Source organism: Mixophyes fleayi, chromosome 5 (genome assembly GCF_038048845.1).
Source record: "Mixophyes fleayi isolate aMixFle1 chromosome 5, aMixFle1.hap1, whole genome shotgun sequence".
In the NCBI taxonomy this organism is placed as follows: domain Eukaryota; kingdom Metazoa; phylum Chordata; class Amphibia; order Anura; family Limnodynastidae; genus Mixophyes; species Mixophyes fleayi.
This window is the reverse complement of record NC_134406.1, coordinates 96,202,982-96,227,354: the sequence shown is the minus strand read 5'-3', so window position 1 is coordinate 96,227,354 and position 24,373 is coordinate 96,202,982. Positions and strand designations below refer to the sequence as shown.

The 24,373-nt window shown below is 35.5% G+C and overlaps 1 protein-coding gene across 1 annotated transcript in view; it reads right to left on the bottom strand.

Annotated features, from left to right (window-relative positions):
* Positions 1 to 24,373, bottom strand: part of POU6F2 (POU class 6 homeobox 2) — a 227,367-nt gene that overhangs the window by 118,742 nt on the left and 84,252 nt on the right. Inside the window, exon 4 of the mRNA XM_075214358.1 lies at positions 4,773 to 5,116. Within this exon, the coding sequence (XP_075070459.1) occupies positions 4,773 to 5,116 (344 nt within the window). The remainder of the gene's footprint in view (positions 1 to 4,772; positions 5,117 to 24,373) is intronic.

Genomic DNA, 24,373 nt, shown 5'->3' with positions numbered 1-24,373 from the left:
CCAGTACCCACTAGCTAACTACTTGCGCCACCTCATTCCTGCTGCACTTTTTCTGTCTTTTTGATGTGCATTTCATCGTCCATCTAGTGTTGTTTTTGCAGGTAGACACCCATAGTATCTTAATTATTCACATTCACGCCTACATATCTCCGTGTTCTGTCTTTTCCCTTGTACCATTACGCAAGCTGTCGCAGGTGTACACTGCATCTGAAAAGCAGACGGAACTGGTGCTTACTGCGCACGCACATCAGTGAAAATGTGCACGATGCGCCTGAAACGGACTTTGCGTCCACCTCTAAATGAGGCCCTTTGTGCTCATTTCAAACATTAAACATTTTATAATTATATCATGTTAAATAAAATTATGTTTATAGAGCTGGAAAAAAAGTCTTATTTTACTTGTGTCGCTAGAAAAATAACCCTTTCCTAAAATTATTTTTCAGGTGAAAATTTTTGAAAATATACAGGAGCCAAAGGGTGAATATAAATTAAGGATAAACGTATTGCATCACTAATTATTCTACGCATAGACATCATGGAGATGGGTGCATATTACAGAAAGGGGGAGAGCAATTTGAAAATGAACATAATCAGCACTAACATGTAGTATATATGAAGATGAAAGGAAGGGGAAGAAATAAAATAGAACATGTAATTTACTATTATTGTGTCAATCCACTGTATATAAATATATTTTTTTGCTTTTTGTCTAATTTAAATTAGTAGTCATATATCATATTTTGGTAAAAAAGATAATTCTTTTGAGCGCTCCTAAACCACAAATAAATGCAACCTGCTTTTAAACGGGGTGTCACTCCACCGAAAAGACAGAATGGTATTACAAATAGTGTAAACACTGGCACAAATAATCAAAAACATCAAAACATATTGGGAAAGTCATTTCAACTTGAGATGTCAAATCCAAAGGGACAAATTCCAAATCACAGGATCCCTTTCTGGCAAGAGAGGACTTGATTTGAAAAAGAACCCAGACAAAGAACTTTTATACACTGGCTTCTGCATCAGAAAGAAAGTAATTTGCCATTGGGAGCGCAAAACACCGGGACTCTATTTGATGTTATATATTATTATTTCCAACTACTTCTGGTTACATTTCATAAGGATTTTTTTTATAAATGCTATTGCCACTTTAATTTTTTTAGGTGAGTGTTTATTTTAAAGTTTCAATAAAAATATTGTTTAAAATGGTAATATACTACTAATGGCTATTGTTCTCTTTTCTCTACTTGTTTATGAGTGAAACCTGGAAAGAGAAAGAGATCAAAAGAAGTTAATGAACAAGCTCTTGAGCACTGATTTCATTATGAGTGTCACATCTGATTTAATTATGAGTGTTGATGTAAGTGCAATTATGGAAGGGGGCTCAATTGCACCTGAGTGGATAGTGTTTAATGTGAAGACATAATATTATAACATCTTTACTACTGATGACATTTTAATGGTAATGGTCTAGGTGAATATGCACCAATTTAGAATTACTACACTATATTGTGATTCTCTTTTTAATGTATACGGTCACCACTTCATGCCAGTAATAGGGCTCATGTAGTTTAGATTTTGTTCCTTTGATTTTGACATGTCAAGTTGAATTGAATTTCCCAATACCTTTTCATATCTTTTCTGATTTGCGCAATAATTTACACTTTTTGTTATATCATATACCATATTTTTACTTGATATAAGTGACATAACGGTACTGTCAAATCTTCCCATTAGAGAGCAAGCAAATCCAGTATTTGATATAGCTATACAATAAAGTATGTGTGTTAAGTATAAGCTGAATAATATATGTTAAATACTGTACCTGAAATATAATTAAATATGTTCACTATGCTATTTAACATATTTTTTCAGTAGTTTACCATGTTAAAAGTTTTGTCTCTAACAGAGCAGACAGAGAGTGAGTGACAGATTTGAAGTCTTTCTCTGCAGAAAACTGTAGATTTATTGACTGTTACATAAAACAAGTACAGTTATGTCAAAGCAGTTTAAGTGCTGATATATCAGCATGTACCAGATCTCATTAGGATGCTGTCATATGAGATGTTGCTTCAATGAGAGTTGAGTAAGGTGTAATTAATCCTGACTTTATTAAGGTTGCCAAGGGGACTCTAGCAATCTATAGTATAACGCTTTGATGAGTTGAATTGACATGGTAGTGGTGTGTCCTCTTATTTGTATTACATCATTTGCCCATTTCCAGGCATAAAACAGGCAAGTTGTGTAACATATAGATACATACATACATACATACATACATACATACAAACATACATACAATAGTGTAGTGTTGGGTAAAATTATATCTTAGAGGTTAAAAAATAATTTTTAAGATCCTGCATTAAGTTTGAGCAAGTTATTGAGGTGCAGCAGCAAAAAGGTTGTTTGCTGCTGCTCTTGGCTGACAAAACTGGTGAACTGTATTTTGTTTGTTTCACAATCATTCTACATTTATTGTTTGAACTACTGGGGGTAAATGTATCTAGCTGAGAGTTTTCCGGCGGGTTTGAAAAGTGGAGATGTTGCCTATAGCAACCAATCAGATTCTAGCTATCATTTCGTAGAATTTTCTAAAGAAATGATAGCTAGAATCTGATTGGTTTTTCAAACCCACTGGAAAACTCTCAGCTTGATACATTTACCCCCTGGTGTCTAGAATTCTTATTCCATTTGTCTGGATGCAGATAAGTCTATTGTTCACACTCCACCAGCAGGGCCATCTTAACAACATTATAGGCCCCCGGGCAAAGCAGTGTACCGGGGCCCCTTGATATAGATATATAGATGTATACAGATACAGATATAGATATATAGAGATAGAGATAGATAGATAGATAGATAGATAGATAGATAGATAGATAGATAGATGTACTTGCTCAGTGACCCTTTTAGATTTTTTTTGCATGTTTTTTCTTTTGCAGGATTATTTATTCTCATTAAGAGCTGTGCCTATGGGGCCCCCTTGCCCGTCGGGCCCCAGGGCCCCCTTGCCCATCGTGCCCAATGGAAAAGATGGCCCTGTCCTCCACCACTTCAGGTGAAGGCACTGCAATATATGGATATGTATGTGCAACAGGTTAGATCCATCTACAGTTCAGTTTAGCAGTAGCTTCTACAAACCCCTAGGGGTGCCATAGAGACCCTTAGAACTCATTTAATTCTGAATCAAAGCTGGTTATTCCTATACTCATGTAAGTGACAGTTTCATGCACTTTGACTATACATTAAAAAAACACTCACATGTCACTACACTTACTCTAATTGACAAGATGCAGCAGAGAAAATCAATCGACCAAGGTTAACTTTAAAAAACAATACTGTTCTAAAATAAAACATATTTTTCTGAATTCAATAGAAACTGTTATGAAATTTCCATTCAATGGAGATGTGACAAGGAACAGTTATGAATCTCAATGTGTTGTTCGATGATCTGCTAGTGTTAATATTTGTTCATTTTGTGAAACTTTAAGCCATTTCACCTTGGCAAGTCACTTTCATTTAATTTCCTCTCTGAAGAAACAGTAGTGTTTGTATCTCTCTAAAAATAATTGTTGTTATCCTTCAGAGTTTTTGAAACAAACAACATCATCATTCTGAATTACTGTCTTTTCTTGACAATTTTTGCATCGCTCTAAACTAATATCCTTCATATGGATTCTGAATAATGTAGAAGTAGAAAACTGGTGGAAGAAGAAAAGAAGACTAGAATTCTTAAATTAAATTTAAGCTGTCACAAGTTAAACCTGGTTGTCATTCACTTAATATTACAGAAAAGTATTAGAAGCCTATCTTATGTTCTGAATTTACACTTCTGTACATTTATCTACATGCTTTGCAAAGGGCACTGGCAAAAAAATTGTTTTCCTCCTCCTTCTAAAATTGGTGTAACAAACACAAGAATAAATGTCTTTGCAATAATATGTATATTTTAGAACTTCCGCTACAGTTTATAAGGTAAAAACTAGTTACTTTTATTTGAATACTAATCATCCAAAATCCTTTTATTTCAATTATTTGTGGTTTCCCCTCTTGTTGTGGAGTAATACATTCTGATAACTGAACAGATGGAGTGTATTATTCTATTTTTTACATTTATGCTTCTGCTTCACTGAAGAAAGATCTCTCAAGTGCTTGCATGTCACAGAAGATTAAATACTGCAAAACAAAAATAATAATGTAAAGGGAAATAAGCCCCCTAAAATATGGTAGTCCTTACTACCTTTTTCCTGCAATTGGGCTTGGGGGGTTATTAAAGGGCTGTGGTTGTTCTCTATTGTATAATGTGGCCTGTGATTGGCTGGTTGTGGTCTAGATCAGGTAAACCACATTTTAGTGGCATTTGGTGGGAACAGCATACTAGAATGCTACTGAATCTACCTGTCAAAATGCAAAAAAGCTAAACAGAACCTGTCTCAAATGTTCTGCTTATCACTACCATTTGATGTATAAAATAAAACATGCTGTATTTGTCAGTTTTATGTGATAAGTCGCAGGTCATTTTATAATTACAATGCCCTTTGCATCCTGATAGGCAGTGACCATCTCTTGAAAAAACACAGCAAGAACAGAGAACACATATTACAAATGCAGGCTACGTTGCAGTATGGGTAACCTTTTGGCAACATTTGATTTAAACATCTCAAAACATGTTTACAGCATATCAATTCTTCATAAGATATACTTTGGCTCTCTCACAAATCTTGCATTTCTTTTTTAGTCACATCAATATGAAACAGAAACCTGTATAGTACCTGCAAAGGGATTGGTGGGGTTATCGGGGAAGGAAGGCCGTGTCCTGGTGATTGATTGGGCTTTTGAGGAGAACCGCAGGGTTGCTGGCTTGTAGCTAGTTGATTCTGGCTCTTGGTTTGTGTTTGGTTTTGTTGCTGTTGCTGATGTTGATTCTGTTGTTGCTGGGAAAGCTGTGAGGGAAGAGGCTGGGATGGCTGCTGGCATGATTGTTGATGTTGTACTGTAGTTTGCGGTTGTTGCTGCTGCTGTTGTCCTTGCTGTTGATGGTGATGATGGTGATGATGTTGCTGAAGCTGCTGTAGATGCTGAAGTTGCTGAAGTTGTGTGTTTAGGGATGAGGTAGCTGTATTTATAAAAAAAAAAAAAGAGTTATGTATTGTAACCGAACATTCTAATTTATGAATTAGTCATCCATTGTTTTACATATATGTCCCCAAAATCTAGAAACACTGGACTCCTGAGAAGTAGCACAGCAGCCCATATTTAACAACAATATATTGAAGATTAATAACTTTGTCTAATAATGTTTTTTCAGTACTAAGGCAGTCACACTCTACAAAGGAACACAAATGTCAGTTTCAGCACCTACAATTTCTTGCTGAATTTTTCTAATCCAGTGTCTGGTGTCCACCTAATCTGATCACAATATTATGTGATTTGGCCATATAAATTTGTTCTAGATATATTGTTACACACACATGTATTACTTCATTACTTCACAACGCAATATAAAATGAATGGATGGTAACATGTGTCCAACTTTGTTACGATACTAGGCTAATAAGGCTCTATCATATTCATTTTTACAACATTTACACTAGCCTAGGGCCAGTGTACAAAATAAATGTGTTGGATGTCCAATGCCGATATTTAATTTATATCAAGAGGAATGACTGGCAGACTTAGAGACATTTCTTTCCTTTGCAGCATAAAAATAGGATGTCTTTTAAACCTGGTTTGGAAATGGCATTTAGGCAGATTTTACATGGGGATGTTTGCACACCTAAATGCACAAAACGTGAATCTAAAACCGGTAATCTCACTCTGCCCATTGTAAATGATGAGATTACAGGTCACCGCCTTTTCCCCACTCGCAATTTATACCTGCTGTCTATAAGAAATGTCGGAGATACTGTGTATGGAAATTACGGTATGTTTATATTTTCTCAATGTCAGACTTATACTAATCGGTGTAACTATTGTCGGGATTACTGACTGACAGTGACTATGCTTAATAATATGTTGCAAAGCCATCTGAAATGAGCAGCAATCCTAAGGATAGTTAAGCACAAAGTGGAGACATATCCAATTAGTACCATTGAGTTCAGACATAATAAATATCCTTCCACTGTCATTCATTTGTTAGGACATAGCAATGTTTTTTTTTGTAATTGGGTTGAAATAGCTCCAATAAAGCAACTCTTGAAGAATCTATTTTTTTGGTTCTAGTTTTACATGTGTACATCTAGTAGTCAATACAATAATTGTATTTCTATCAGTTTGTAAAATGTTCAGAATATGAATAAACAAAGATTGTTGTAGGTAACAATACAAGTTGTACAACTGGCTGGCTATGTGATAAGATATTATTATGTTAAATGTTGAAAACTGTCATATTTCAATGCATTAAGCTTTACTAATTGATATTAGACTTTAATGTGATGTATTTACATGGTCATTTGTAATGAATTTAGCTAACAGCAATTTATTCTACAATGTGCAATGCCTCCAGGAAACAGGCATGTATGTGTCAACTGACTGAGTCAGGGAAGCTGTTTGATCAAATTGTATGATTAGATAATGACTTTCTAGTGTGACTGTGCTTTTCAGTCACCATAAATATTTTGCTTTATGATATTAGTTTTAATCAGTTTGACATGTTATATTTTTATTACTTTAGTAATGGCAATATTGTTTTTTTAATATAACAAATGGTAATCATGACTTGCATAGGGGCTTGGTATGCTTTACTAGTTTTCATAGGCAAGAGTGAGGGTCCATGTTGGAGTACAGATGCCCAGAATCCCCCCTCTAAGCTAGAAATACTGATTCAAAAATAAAAAAACTGTTGCATCCTTTTCTATTATTGCACAAACCAGTGTACTGGCACCTCTGTGCAAGGCAGTTTGATATATAATGTTGGTTAAATTAGTAATACGTTTATAATATGAATTCCTAATATTCATAAATAATATGAATAATTTGGTGAAAGGCAAATCTGGAATCCCCTGTCTCAAAATAGTGCACTTGCCTTTGGGTTTAACCTTTAAAATTACAGTATATGCAGTATATAATGGTCTGAAGGTGTTTTTAATCAATATTGCATTATAACACTAAATTTGGCTAGAGAAATAACACCCAATTTAGAGCTGAAAAAATAATGAATTAACTGACACTTGTCACTGAGATATTTTTAGAGTCAACATAGTTCAATCATACTTGTATGGGCAATTTTATCCTAAACATTGATAAGGTACCTTAAGTTCATTGCAGTTACAATAAATTAGGCATACCCCTGCCTTTGTGGTATCTTCAAATTGCCAGAATTCAGCTGTGTTGCAAAAACCTCACTATAAATTCTAAGTCATTTTGTTACTTATGATATGGCAACTTGACCAAACAAATGTGTTTAGATTCCAGCAATGTAAAAAAAGACAGAAATATGTTGAATCAAAGCAGCTCAGTGAATATAATGCTCATAAAACTAATTCAGGACTAATATGATTGAATGATTACAAGAGTCTTAGTAGATGTGTGAGTCAAAATTCAGCATTCTTTAGGTAGTCACACTGCTGTTATCACAGTAACACTATTGGAAAACCTACTAACTTTATTTATCTTTGTATATTTAGGGGTATATTTACTAAACTGCAGGTTGGAAAAAATGGAGATGTTGCCTATAGCAACCAATCAGAATCTAGCTTTCATTTATTTAGTGTATTCTACAAAATGACAGCTAGAATCTGATTGGTTGCTATGGGCAACATCTCCACTTTTTCAAACCCGTAGTTTAGTAAATATCCCCCTTAGGCTGCTTTAGCATATTTTTAAATCTTACAGAAGGAATCCATAATAACTAACTCATACAAATTTGCCAAGTGGTGAATTCTACATTTGTTAATTTGACTATTTTTTTTTTGCTGTTTGTACTACTGTGAGAATAAGACTAATTCATTCAGTGATACATGTACTGAAACTGTAAACAATAAATACATTTCCCTAATTTGTAGTATGCACTTTTCTTTAAACACTGAGTGCAAAAAAGTTTGTCCTGTCTTTTGATGACCGCTTTGTGCCTTCCATTAGGTGCCAACTTCTGCAGACAAAACTCTTTTCTTTCAATGATATATAGTACAGGACACAGTAGGGTGTTCCTATAAATTACTCTAAAGTCACAATTTCAAAATATTTTATGTACCTAAATCATAAATACAAAATGTATTTCTGCAAGGGAAATATTAAAATGAGCTTCAAAGTATGGACTTGGCAAATACTTGAAGGTGGAACTAAGTTTTTTTTTTTACTGCACAAAAGACCCAGATATTGACATTATCTAATGGTGACATTAACCACATTACATAATAGTGGACTCATTCAGTACTTAGCCCATACATCACCTACTTGGTTTAGCATGATATTATAAAATGGACAGTTTAGCACGCAGAAATCATTGGGGTTTTTTTTTTTAAATCTGAAAGATTAACTATATGTCACCTAAATTAAAGGCATCACCAATTTTCCATTAATGTCCTGAGTTATAATAACTAAATAAGTGTCAACCTTTAAAACAATGGAAATGTTCTAACAAATGAGGATATACTTGGCAACATTTTCAACATAATTCCAGTGCCAAATTGCTGCAGGTCAGGTGCATTTACTCCTCGCATGACGCAGTCCTTTTTATAACATGATTACTCAGCTTCATTATGATGTTTTGTTTCTTTTTGCTTCAATATTAACATAAAAAAATAATAAAACTTTGGTGCTGATATTTCTATTCAATAGACAGAATGAAAAATGATGCTGTGCAGTTATCAATACTGAAAAGCAGAGCTATTGCCATGGACATAAAATTCCAATGACAATTCTTTAAAGCATACAGTAGTTCCTGGAAAATAGATTTGATTGATTAAAATCCTTGGGGAATTTTTATCTTTCTCAGTTGCTATGTAAGGAAGATTGAAAGATTCATAGAGATGCAGCATGAGTTATTGTAAAGTTCAGTAGGTGTGATAACATGTTACTAGCGCTTCTTCCTTGCACCTAACAGATAGATTACACACCATACTACTATGCACCAAAGCTGAAATGGGTCAGGACATGAGCAAATCGAGACTACAGCCTCAGTATCAATAACAGTACCGAGCCGCTAGATGCTATAACCTACATTGCTGTATACTTGAGAGTGCATGACTGGATAGATGCTGTCTAACCAAAGTGTCTACAAATTAGACACAGTCTCCTGGCCTCCAATATCAATATGTTACACATAGTTTATCTACTTTCATTCAGATACTTGAGTCTGAGAAAATCTAGCCACAGTAATGCAGAGAGAGTAATGGAAAGAAAGCATATAAAGTCATACACAGATAAGACAGTATTTTTTTCTTTAAATAGAAAATGCTGTTGTGAACACATATAGGTTTTGTTACGATCGGGCATATTTATCCTTTATTTCCTGATTCCGGCGTTTGCTCAACTTAGTATTACAAGTGTTCCAGCAAGTTTTTTCACCTGTAGAGACTACGGGCCTGATTCATTAAGGAACGTAAGGTTAAAAAAAAAAGTACATTTTCTCCTGGACAAACCATGTTACAGTGCAAGGGGTGCAAATTAGTTTATTATTTTACACACAAGTTAAATACTGGCTTTTTTTTCATGTAGCACACAAATACTTTAAATAAACTAGCTTTATTTATACATTGAAATTTAAAGTTGATCTAGGCATGCCCTACCCCAACTATATATAATCGGTCCCCACATTCTAAATTTACCTCCCCAAAATCAACATGACTTTGCCAAGGTGCAAAGTTACTCCTTTTTTTTTTTTTGCTTTCTTTCATTAATAAATCAGGCCCTACAAGTTTAACTTTTTTAAGCTAGGTAAATAGCAAAAACTGGATTAATAATGGAGATAGCAGTGCTATTATCGGCATTAACCCATTGATAAATTGAGTGAAGCAAAAAGTAAGCTTATCTTTGACGAAAACAATAATTTTCTTCAGAAAAAAGGCCTAACACTAGTTGGTAAATAGACCCTTATGTAAAGAAACTGGAAATCTTAAACAAGGTTTTGGCAGTGTACATAATTAGGTCTTGCTTGTACATAATTCATTATAGTATGAAACCCCATAAAATGTATTTGCGCTTATTCACCCAAATCAGAACTCTATCATAAATGTGGATCTTTAAATACAAGAAGGTAGCTGAAATGTCATAAATGTCATAGAGGGGTATGGGTGTGGGGGTAGAGTCATGACATGACCAGACCCATCTGTGCGTGCATGACATGTGGGGGTGAAAGGATTAATCAATACAAAACCACCTTATCTGTCTTAAATTAAATCAAACCTACAAAATCTACCTTACTCTCACTATTAAACAGGAATTACTATTAGGAAGCTTTAAATTATTCCCAGACTTATCCGAAAATGCATTCACTATTTCATTTAACCAGGGTTACTGTAAACCAAATCATATCCTGCGATAATACAACATTATAAATACAAAGCCTATCTGACACATGAATTTGTTAAGAACACAAAGACAGAATGTCATTAAAATACAACAGAACTAAAACACAGAAACAGAAGAGCTACACTCACATTATTCTTTATGTAATCTGCCGCTAAGGGGGAGGCTACATTTTTGAACAAATTCTCAGTTGGAGACTGACCACAAAAACCGTTCAATATATTGCAATGCCTTTTAAAAACTTTTTTCTTTCTTGCACAACACCCCCTCTTCTATGACATCACTAAAAGAGGTACGCTGGTATGCTGATCCTTTTACAACAGATTTATTGTCCTGTTTTCCGAGATTAATTCTAATAATAAGTTCTTAAATACATACTGTAACCCTCTTCTTGAACATAGCAGAAATATGGATATTTCCCCCAAAAAATTATAATTTTCTGCACATATACATATAAAAACATATGTTTAATTATATTGATTCCTGGGAGAGGTACATCACCCCCATATGTTCCTTATGGAGCATGTATATATCATTGACTTATGTTATTTTGCTACTTTTAGGATTTCACAAACATGAATTAGGGGAAGAATTGCTTTGATTATTTATGTTTACTTTATGGAATTTTTACTGAACTTGGATAAACCCAAAGCCTTCAAGTCAAACGATTCATCCAACAAATAATACATCCTAACTTCAAGAAAGGTGTCAACTTTTGGGACAGTGGGACAGTGCCCTCAAATCAGGCTTTGACAGTTAGGAGGTATGATTTCATTGACTTTGGATATGTCAATCTAAGTGTACTCAATGTGCTAAAGCAAGTGCATGTATGCAAGTTTTCATCATACCATTCAGTCTCTAAATATTACCATTAAGTCATACTCAAACATGATTGCATTGATAATATTTTGTGCATATTTATGCTGTGCTTCTATTTTATTGATTTTTTAAACTTTCTAAAAGAGGCAAGAATAAAAAATGAAATAAACATTTTTTTAATTTGCCATACTTATGTTAAAATACTAATAATGCAAACATGATACAATATAAACACATTTTTTTATTAACATTAACATGGTTTCCTGAAATAAAAAAGTGTATTAATTTATAGTATTCTCTCAGTGACAACGGGATATATGGCCACACTAGACTTCAATACAAAAAAAAATGCCAGTGACTTCCAAATTCTATATGTGAGAAACATATATCCAGCAATATGTTTCGATCTAATTTCTTTTCTTGCTACAACACTGCGGGCATTTCCAAGCCTCAAACAAAGTCACTAAAAATATTTTCTTTATAAAGGTTAGGAAAATTCCCTGTGGTCAGCTCAGGAGCTTCTGAACTGTAGCACAATAAAGACAGCTTCAGGGTATAAAGTCAACCTTCCAAAACAATAAAAAAAATAACGAAAACTGGACACCTCAAAGAGCAATAACACCAATATCCCTCATCCCAAGTTGAACATCAATTAACTGCAAAGGAAGGTTATTCATGTTAGCAGGGTGTTTGCAGTTCTTTACTTATCTGTTGACTGCAGCCACTGGTAATAGCAAGACATTTCTATACCATTACTTTGTATATTACCAGGACAGTAACATTGTTGGAGACTGATCTTCTTGTGGAACTTCTCAGTATGGGAGCATGGACTTTGGTTTACAGAGAAAATTATAGTCAAGATACAGTATGCTCTGGAGGTGGTGGGATCCCATTGTGTTTGAACCACTGCTTAAAATCTGGGATATGTTCCTGAAAAAGATTTACAGCAGCTCAATGACACCTTTCCTAGAACACATCAAGTTTATAAAGTACAATGTGTGGAGCACTGACTGCTACTGTAGGATACTGCTTCCTGGTTTAATCAATGTGTGTGGTGCTGACTGCTAGTATCATCTTATAAAACAAATTTACAAGGTAGTAGCTTGAGGTTGTGAGTCTGGGGAAGTCTTCAAGTTACAACATTGACCTCCACTGCTTTGCTATTTCGGGAGATGAAATTATATGGTATGGGAAAAAACAAATCTCACAGGGATTTAAAGTTTAAGCATAATTTTGTTAATCACAAGTTAAAATAAAAAAATTGCTGGGCATCTCTTGGCAAATGTGTCTCTTGGTAGGTACAGCCTCATATACGCTTCAATTCTTAAGGCCAACTAGGCTGATCTGATCCGAGACACCCCCCCCCCCGTGTGGCCCCCCTGTGAGCCGAGCCGCCCCCACCCTCCCCCGACCGATCAATAATGCTGCTGAGCACTTTCAAGGGCCCCCTGGATGCCCGAGGCCCCTGGGCTGTAGCCCAGTTAGACCTCGGGTTAATCCGGCACTGTGCATATGTGATCTTCGTCAGACTGCACTAATTGTGCCCCATAGGGCCAAAATGGAGAAATCCAGCCATGCAAAGCTCGGGCGAAGCAGTTAATTCTTCCTGTCAGTAGGCATCTTAACACCAGTGCCAATCTCATCCTGATAATCAAAACAGGATCATTTTATTTATGGTAACTGCAACATGTTGATAATACTACTGAAACAGCATTGATTCATAGTATTTATTCTTAGAGTCTACTATATTTAATATGTTCTTTTTATCTATGCAGATGTTTATTTACAGCCTAAAGGCTTTCGATAGATAGTGTTAGTCTATATAACTTTATATACCATCAATATACAGAATCTATGTACAGTTTGCAATTAAAGGACCAGTCAGTCACAGCTCCATTTACTATTGTTGAGAAATTCTGTTTTTTTTATAATGACACTTTGAAATATTTCATGTATGAAGTCAATGTGGAGTGAGAAGTGGTAATGTGTCAATTTATTGTGTATGTTGCAGATGATTGTTCTCAGTAAGCGGCATGTGGTAACATATAGTGAACAGAAGAATAGGAAACAAAACTTACGCCAGTCATCTTTTTCCTATCTACTCATCAGACAGGCTAAAATATTATGGACAATAGAATATTAAGTGTACATATTCAACCCTTGTTCTCTTACTTTCATGTGAAGCCTGTGTTCTGTGCAATCTGCTGCTCACTGACATTTATCTTCTTAGGCCATGTATTAAATAGGATAAAGAAGCACAAAATGGGAATTGTAAAATTTCGGAGTCAAATGTAAGTGACACAGCTATAATTCTTTATGAAGTAGCAGGTAAGATTGATTGTCAGGGGTCATAAGGCTAGGTCAAACTTGGCTTATTCGTCAGCTGAATGTCATTTTTGTTTTTCCTGTCACTAGATAGCTTTTAAAAAAAATGCAACTCCTTCCTCATTATCTGGGACTTGACTGCTTTCCTGCCATCCAGTATTAATGAAACTGTGCTTCAAACCTGGCCTTCATCTTTGAGGTTCCTTTTTTCAAACACTGTAGTGTGGCACTTGTTCAAACATATTCTCCCTTAAAGGTGATTTGGAAAAAATGCCACTAGCGTGTACATTTTAATAACAGAACCCACATAAAATCATAATATTTTATTACATGAAACAGATCCATTGTCATTTACAATACACAACAAAGGATATTTGTGCATTGTAACCACATTGCACACATATATACAAACATATAGGTGTACAATAGCTGGATATGTCACACATTCTGCTGCACACATGTTACAGCTACACTCACTCATTTCAAATAAAAAGTATGATACTGATCTAGTTAATTGGTAATAATTGGTGAGCCAATATATTGAGTGTGGCAATATATCACAGTGCATCTATATTTGCACAACTAAAACATGCGTACATTTTGCCAATGATCAATTTTTCTTCAAGATCTTACAATATGTTCTTAGCTTCCTCCTATTAATTCACATTTATTTTAGTATAAGAGTTACACTTCCTTTTTGACCATATATTTCAATTTTATACAACTCGTTAATGTAAGGGTAGAAAGAGGATGCTTCATAAAAGTGTCCGGTCATAGTAAAGTAAGAAAATTAAATTATGTCAAATTCACACAATCTTTCTTTCCATTTGCTTCAAGAATGCATGGGACACATGAATGATAGCAAAGAAATGTTATTATCTTAATAAAGCAAGCAAATTTGTGATTAAATAGTTCATATTAAATTAATGTTATGCAGCTGTTAGTTTATAACAATTAGATGGAGTGACCTTCAATGTGGCATCCATCGCTTTGCATTCTTTTAAAGCATTATGAAATAATTTAGACTCATACTCTAATCATACAAGCATTATGGTAATATGTACTTTATGTAGTGCTATGAGTTGAGCCAAATTTCTCTTTACTTTTACTTTTACTCTTTACTTTTACCTCACACCCATGCATTATCCAGAGAATAATCAGTATTTTGAACCCCTATCCGCTTCAGGTCATTGTCCTTCTATTGAGCTATTAGACTTACATTTGTAAATACTACATACCTTTGTGTCCCTCTACTAAGCTATTAGAATGAAGTTTGTAAATACTCCACATCCTAGTGTAGCAGTAACTCCTCAAAGTTTCTCCTTAAGTCTATAACCAGTGATCTAATGGTTAATTATATGTACTTATATGTACTTGTTATTTGCTATTCTACCACTTCTCCCTATAAGAGGGGGTGCTCCTAAACATTAGCACTAGACTAACAAATAACTTAAAGATTAGAATATTCAAAAAGTAGAGTACCCCAACAGAATGAATCACAATAAAATTATCAAATCTTTATTATCATCATTATTTAAAATTATTTGTCATCAACAGAACCCATCTGTGTCTTATAACTTATTTTTTGTATTTTATGGTGTATTTATTTTGTTAAAAAGTATAAGATTCTAAAATTGAAGTGAAAGATATGGTGAATATAGAGGAATAAAAAAACAGATCCGACTGTATAGCTACAAGACAAACTGGAGAGTTATATATTATTACTTCAATATTATGCCGTATTACTAATATATAACTCCATGGTTTGTCTTGTGGCTTTACAGTCTAATCTTTATTTTAAGTTCAATATATTCATCATTAATATTCTTCCACCATAATGCCCTAAACTGCCTTGCAGTGGTTGGGCAGGTACAATAACAAAAAGACAGTTGTCAGCGCTTATCCTTTACACTGCATATCTGTGTGTGTCTAGCAAAATGAAAACATGAGGTATTAGTTCATATTTTGATCAAAACATTTAAGCCTGCATCCTAACTTCAAGGGCACCTCATTATATGCAGGTCCTACACTGACCTATATGCTTTAAACACCATTAAAATTAAGTTTCAAATCAGATGCACTCACCTCCCAGGTATAGGGGTTTACATCTAGCAAAGGCTGGCTTGTGAGCCACACCCAAATGTGCCTTAAATAGGCTTGATGGACAGCTGCTATGACAATAAGGCAATATTTTGAAACAAAACCAGAGAAAAAACAAGCCCACGCTCGGTATATCCCACATTATATATGGTGCCAGCTGCTTGGCAATAAGCCCGCGCTCGATATATCCCATATTGTATATGGTACCAGCTGCGTGGCAATATAAATGCCCATATATGTATACAAAACAAAAAGACAGTTGTCAGCGCTTATCCTTTACATTGCATATCTGTGTGTGTCTAGCAAAATGAAAACATGAGGTATTAGTTACAATAAGACTTGGATACGTTACATTATGCCATAAATAAATAAACAAATAATCATATTAAACATATTATAAATGTAGTGCCCTCTATGTTAAACAGTTACAATACATATTTTCATGAACTATGGTAAATGGTAATCATTTATCAATTTGTGACTATAGCGGTATGTTCCATGTCTTCAATGCATACATTAAAATACAAAAGAGAAGAATACAATTTGAATTTTGGGTCTTCTAGTCTCAACAGGAATTGACAATCCCAAGAGCTATTTGTGAAAAGTTGATAAAATGATCTTTATCACCAGGTTTCCATCTATATGTATGTGACGAATGTCCTTCAAGACCTTCAAAACCACTTGTCAACCGTCTATACATCTGCTTATAACAAATCAATTTAATAAATTATTCATGTACTGTTTAAGTTCTCATTGTTAGTTAATTTGATTTCCACAACATCAGATTGAAGAATTATTAAACATGAAACTTAAACATTCACAATCATACAGAGACAATAAACTATATATGCTAGTATAATATTTCATTGTTTAAGTAACACTGTAACTAATGTAACTTAATTGTCAAAACTTAAGAAGTCAGGATTACATTTACCATTGGATTGCTTACTAATAAAAGTAGAGATGTTTTTGGTGGCTTGTGAATTAATTTGTGAAGATTATGCTGAAAAACTGAGAATTTGGGACAAACTTGCCATTTAAAATGTGTCAACACTAAATATAAAGTGAATAAAGCACATTATAAAATATGGTCTTAAAATTTATTTGTAAACTTTTTATTTTGTTTGAATCATTAAAAATATTGGTCCCAAAACACTTATCATCCTACAAACTGAGCTGTGAAAGTTTTACTCATTGGCGAGAAACATGATATTTTCCAAAGGAATTACATGTGGCTCTTAATACCAAGGAGACACATTTTATCTTTGCAATAAACCTTCTTTTCAAATTATGAGATTAGAAAAGCATCAGCCCATACAATAAGTTATAGCTTGCTAGCCAAGATGGTGAGAAGATATCTCTATCCAATATAAAAATTATAGATGCTTGAATTGGCTGCTTATCGTTTCTTTAACCGGTTCCTTGAATCAATAAAATTATTAGAAAATTTTCAAGAATTTTAGTTTGATTAAAATATTTAAGCTGCATTTGAGAAAGTAGAACAGCTTTAACTATGTTCAAGAAGGTTAGACTATGGTTGAGCATGTTTGAGCATTTTCTAGCCAGGTTGCACTTGTGTGAGCTGAACGAAACATGAGCAGAAGGTGAATTTCAAATGAAAATGGCAAACGTGAATGGTTAAACTCAAACGTGATCGTGAACACAAATTATGAAAGGTGAATGCAAGCGTCAAATTTTGAAACACTAATTCTAATCAAGGTTAATTGGCGATTGCACTATGAACATGTTCATCGCCATTGAACTGTTGAAATCTGATTGAATTGTGATTCTGTCCAAAAGTTTTGGGCATCTTTTATCAAAGTTAAAAAGAAGTCACCAAAGAAGGGAAGGGAAATTACTCTTTTCAGGAGAGTTGCCTAAAACCCCTCTAAAAGCTGTATGAGTCATCGAAATTTACACAGCAATCAGAAACAATTCATTAGCTACACGACACAAAATTATGCATATTGACACATTCAACTGCTTCAAGATGTATATTTGAATTAAATTAATTGAATTTGGACAACCCATTTAATCAAGGTACCCCAGAAATTTGAATTCTAGGAAATTAAATACTTATTCTACCCCATACTAGCCCACTCTCCTGAGATTCCGGGAGACTCCCGAATTTCAAGTAGGTCTCCTGGACTCCCAGGAGAGCAGGCAATTCTCCCTCGTCCCGCCCACTTCACTAGGAAGTGGGCAGGATGTGAGCCTCAATGACACGATTCACAAGAAATCTCACTATTTTGGCCCCGCCCCCTGCAAAATGTCGCTTTTGTCATGGGGGCTGAGCCAAAATGACACGATTTTCCGCAACCTGCCCCATCCTGCCCTCCCACCACGCACCTCTCCCGGGGGACAACACCTCAATATTGGCAAGTGGGTTATACCTTAAACATTGTATTTTATAGTAGTCAGTCCACAATAGTGTCATGGGAAAAGCATGTGATTGGCATTTGGGAAATCATGTCTTGCTGTCTCCAGAAATATACAGTGACTGGGTTTATGGTGACAGGATGGAAAAACCATTCTAAAGTAAAATATTTAAAATATTCTAGTGGTAACAAAACATGTTAGTCCTGCTCATAAACATGACAGACCTGCTCATAAACATATATTTGCCTATGTGCTGGTAAATAAAGCTCAGTGAACATCCCACATCTGCCAGTTGTGAGATATTTTTAAGCAGGATACTGGGAAATGTAGTTCTACACTGCTTAGCTTCTGACAAATGTGTTTAATGTGAACTGTGTGATTAATGAAATTATTATTAACCTGGGTATTCTTTGATAAGGGTATTATAATTCAGGGACAGAAAGAAATGTTTTGTAGGTACTCATATAAAATAGAAACTATCAATGCACAAAATATTTTTACCCATTAAAAAAAAAGTAAAATAAAGCTTGAAACCGCAAAGCATAATTCAGTGCTATTAGTATGCACTAAATCAGTGGTTATCAAAATTACTTCTCGTGGACCACTGGCAGCAGAGATCATAGAAGGAGATAATGCATTTGCTCACAGTTGACATATTTTATTTGCATATGGATCGGCTACTGAAATGTTGCATTAAAAATCCTTATTTGGCAAAGGGCCAGCATTTTAGTTCTCAGAGCCATGGTAAAGAAACCATAGCACTGTCATTTCCATTTCAGTTTTTGTTATCAGACTCTGGAGTTCTCATATTAGTGCCACTGTTATTTTCTATGTATTGGGGTAAAATTAAAGAAACAAAAAAAACACCACAACAAGGAACTAGCTCTAATTTTAATTTTTTCTCTACACCTCCAACCAAGCTCAATAGTTCTCAAAACTTTTGTAGCCATTCTACTCAGTTAAAAAGTGGGCATTACCATACTTACACACTGAGGTGGTGGTATAAAGCCAAGAAAATTCTGGTTGCACATTTTGGGAAAATTTCAGATTACAGTTTGTGACTTGAGTCAAAAATAGATTTTTACATTCTTCTTGTACATCACAATTTGCTTCAATTTTCTGCAATATATGGAATCCCAGCTCTCAACTTATTATTATTTATCCCTGCTCACTTATTATTATCCCTCTACAATCTCATTGAGAGAAGCAGGCAACACAACACATTTAGTTAAAAATACAGAGTGGGCTTAAAATGTAAAGTTTAGAGATTTTTTAGGGTCAGCGTATAAAACAGTTACAGCTATATTTATAAAAATAATAGCAACTAGGTACTTGCTATATTGGTTGTGCACAAGCCATTAATTCCTTAAATTATGTAGATTCAACAAACTGAAAAGGTTATATTTCTAAAGCTATAATTTTTGCTAAGGATGCTTTTCAGTGGTGGTAATCATTACACCGACGATGTAAGCGCCGACATAGGATACCCCGGCATGATGGCACTGAAGCGATAATTCCCAATAGACTGCTAATAGTGACTGCTTGAAACACACACATGAAACAATTCCAACTAATAAAGACCCCAGCAGCCTACAATGATGTCACTTTAAAGGGCGACACTATGATTCGTGCCTGGCTCTTTATTGCTCGCAATTGTTTGTTGTCTGTTTTTCAAGCAGTTAGTATTAGCAGTCTGTCGGGAATTACAGATTAGGTGTCATCATGTCGGGGTACCCTATGTCAGCGCTTACATCGTTGATCTAAGATACCCAACCTGCTTTTCAGGGCAGATGTGTTGGCTGTGCCTTTTGTGTCTGTCTAATACATCCAGTAGTCATAGTTGGTGGCCACAGCTGTGGTTGATTTGTAATTTTCCAATGGCATTATTAGAGGTATTAACTTCATATATTTGTGTAATTTTCTAAGGAAACAGATGTTCTGACATTCTAGAATAGACTTGATGTTAGACACTAGTTCCCTTCATCACAAAAGACATTTTTGTTTTGGTATTTTTTAAACCACAATGATTAAAACAATTTGCTGAGCATTTAATATGCTTCATGGACCTCTATTTCAGATTAAGGAGTGCCCACAATAGAGATGGCCTTTTTAAGAACAAATATTTATGAGGGGCAGCACAGTGGCCTGGTGGTTAGCACTTCTGGCTCACAGCACTGGGGTTATGAGTTCGATTCCTGACAATGGCCTTATCTGTGTGGAGTTTGTATGTTCTCCCTGTGTTTGCGTGGGTTTCCTCCAGGTGCTCCGGTTTCCTCCCACACTCTAAAAACATACTGGTACATTAATTGGCTGCTATCAAAAAATTGACCCTAGTCTCTCCCTCTCTGTCTATCTCTCTGTCTGTCTCCCTCTCTGTCTGTCTGTGTGTGAGCGTGTGTCTATATTAGGGAATTTAGACTGTAAGCTCCAATGGGGCAGGGACTGATGTGAATGAGTTCTCTGTACAGCGCTGCGGAATTAGTGGCGCTATATAAATAAATAAATGATGATGATGATGATGATGATTATTACAGGCATTAAGAGATGATGATTGATAATGCAGTTTGTATTTCACAAATGTCAACAGGAGCAGCTTCAGCATCAGAAAGATCAACATATACATAATTACAACCAGGAAGGACAACAAAGCTAAATGTACAATTAGCGCATTCATTTTATATTTTTGGAACTGGCACCTGGCTTGTCAGGTCTTACATGTTTCTCCCAAAAGAGACTAAGAAGATATTCAATATGTTGGATCAGAGCCAACATTCCAAGCTTTCATGCATGTTGACCTTGACTGAATTTTTCTACACATACTACACACTTGACTATTGTCATGTTATCCATGTCACTCGTTCCAAACAACTTGTTTCCAAACAAGTGCTTGTTTTTAAGGTTGTAGGTGATGGAGAACTAGCAGTTGTAGCATTGTTTGGTATTGCGTTTGTCATATTCACTTAGCCTATGATAAATTACACTTTTATTCACAGTATAATGTTCATTCTGTGGGGACAGGATATGGGATTATCAGAGGTAGGTTATGGGGAAGGCATTTTTTTGCAACACTTTTTATGTGCCTTGGATGAGGATGCATTAGCACTACTTTTCTTTGCTTCATTGTCACTTCTATTTTTGAACAACATAATTAGCAATGTAGGGTTTTATGCACACAATTTGCAATTTTTTGCTCATGCAAAATGGCAAAGAAAAAGTGTAACCCAAAAATTATATTGCAGGAACACTCTGTCACAACTTTGAGCATCTCCACATTACCTTTGTCTACTGCATGAACTTGTATAGCCAGTTTAGATTGAATAGATGCTTTCACCTTTTCCAAACACACCTAAGATACGAACCCATAAAAGCTCACTATTTAATCAACTCAAGTCATATATGTAGTCCTAGGACCCAAACAGCCTGTTAACTCTTCCTCCTGATCCCAGCCTCAGAAAACAGGTTACTGCACTTCATGCCCAGGTGTGCCAGTTATATATATATATATATATATATATATATATATATACATACATATATGTATATATATATATATATATATATACATAGATATATATATATATATATATATATATATATATATATCTCAATCACCATGGTAATAATAGTAATGGGACCAACAAATAAATGTTCATGTTATGCCACACAGTTGTACCCCAGATTATCCAGATTATAATTGTGTCCCTAGTCATACTCTTACTCTTACTCTTAGTTATGCTCCCAGTCATATTCTGCCTCTTAGTTATGCCACCAGTCATGTTGTGCCTCTTAGTTATGCCTCCAGTCATATTGTGCCTCTTAGTTATGCCCCCAGACATATTATGCCTTTTAGTTATGCTCCCAGTCATGTTGTGCCCCTTAGTTATGCCACCAGTCATGCTGTGCCCCTTAGTTATGCCACCAGTCATGCTGTGCCCCTTAGTTATGCCACCAGTCATGTTGTGCCCCTTAGTTATGCCACCAGTCATGTTGTGCCCCTTAGTTATACCACCAGTCATGTTGTGCCTCTTAGTTATGCCCCCAGTCATATTGTGCCTCTTAGTTATGCCACCAGTCATGTTGTGCCTCTTAGTTATGCCCCCAGTCATGCTGTGCCCCTTAGTTATGCCACCAGTCATGTTGTGCCTCTTAGTTCTGCCACCAGTCATGTTGTGCCTCTTAGTTATGCCCCCAGTCATATTGTGCCTCTTAGTTATGCCCCCAGACATATTGTGCCTCTTAGTTATGCCCCCAGTCATGTTGGACCTTGTAGTTATGTCTCCAGTCATTGTGCCACATACTTACCTTAGATACCGATCTTCCGTTCCACAGGAGCTGCTTCACTTAAGCAGCTGAAGATGACTGAAACTGCTGGGCATGCGCAGCAGCTCTGTTTCAGCCATCCTCGGCTGTTTTCGTTTACAGCAGCAAAGCTCGGTGTGCCAGACAGAAGTGGTCCACGTGCCATGTCTGGCACGCGTGCCGAGGGTTACTCACCCCTGGTCTAGATGCTTGTAAATATCTGCTTGCGGGTTCACCTCCAGCTGACAGTACTTCATTAGTTAGCATTGTGGCTAAATTAGATCAATTAATTAAATTAATTAGCGTCCCTCTACTCGCATGAATTATTTTCCATACAGACATTATTCTCCCTTGTGTGTCTGACTGAATTATGCTATTTGTATACAACATAATAATGTATTAGGGGAGGGATTGATTCTCAGTCTTAGAAAACATGGAACAGGTTTCCCACACTGAACCTAGTATTAGTACATGAGTTAACACGCTCTAACATAGGCTATAGATGTCACTCACATATACAACTATTTTATAGTATAGTATGGTATAGTTTCCCCTGTTTTTCATATATAATGCTTATAAAGGAAAAAAATCATAGTATATATTTACTCAAGAATGAAGCCAATAAAAAGCCATTTCTGTCCTTAAAGAAAACAATGTAAAATTCACTTTAATTTTACCAGCATAACGTCAAAGAGTAATCATTTTACAAATTTAAAAATGTTACAAATGTTGTGATTACCTGAGAAGCAAAATGAACACACAAATGTGTGGCAGTGGAAGAGTTAGGTCTATTAACAGTGTAATCCGGAATTATTGAATTGTTAGTAAATCACTATTTGCAAGGGCACTCATTACAGAATGCCTTTATAAATACAGTGCACTAAACAGAGGGACAATGATGACTAGTATGGCGTTAAATGAAGTGATAACAAAGATCTGCTTCCTCCTAAACTCTCTACAGACACGTGTAATTAATTTGATCTTCTTAAGTCATTAAGTCAGGATCATAGTGAGCTCTTTTCGCTCTGCTCCATTAATTCACTGGAGATCATTTCTCACAAATCATTTAGTTAGGAAGCACTGCTGGATTACATTTAAAACCCCCTAAAATGGCTTGTAATTGATGTCTTTTTATAAACATTCATTTCTGCAGAGACCATTCTCAAATGCCCAAGCCCATGGGACCAGAGTGTGTTAAAATACAGAGTGTCTTTCCCTGAAAATACCCAGTTAAATTATAAATAGCTGGAAAGGACACATTAAGTACAGTTCATAAATCACTGATGAGTTTAATTTGCTTTTCTCTCATTTTTGGTTATTTCTCTTTTTAAGCTTGCTATCCACTCTTTTTAGAGAATTAAAACTAATGCAATACACATTGATGTATTTGTACTATCATGCATGATACAGGCATATTGTATAGTTTGCCTTCATATTTTATGCAGGATGCTGTGTACATTAGTGGGAATTGAAAATATGATACTGATTGCACATGCTATACACACAGTCACACAATGCAATTTTCCTAAGATCAACATAATTTCTGGCAGGCAAAATGTGCATCAATGGGTGCGGTCTGGACTACTCGGGGGGACTAAAGCATATTTTAGGTAGATTGCTGCATGGCCTAAATTTTCCAATTTTTTCAATTAGCAATCATTGCAGGTACTGACATTGGGGGCCTGATTCATGTTCGCACACAACCTGCAAGCAAAAACGAGCACACAACTTGAGCATACTTCCAATCATATTCAAATCCAAGCGGATCTCAAGATGCGTTTCAAATTGAATCTGGGTCAGAGCCGCAACTAGGGTGGTGCGGGCGGTGCCGTCGCCCAGGGTGCAAGCCCAAAGGGGCGCAGCAGCCGCCCGCTACCTAGCTCTGTTGTCAGTGAAAAGAAAAGCCTTTGACTTCCGCAAGTTCGGCATTTGCATTCCAAATACCGAACTTCCTGTCTGTGGAAGGCACATGCGTTCCACTGCA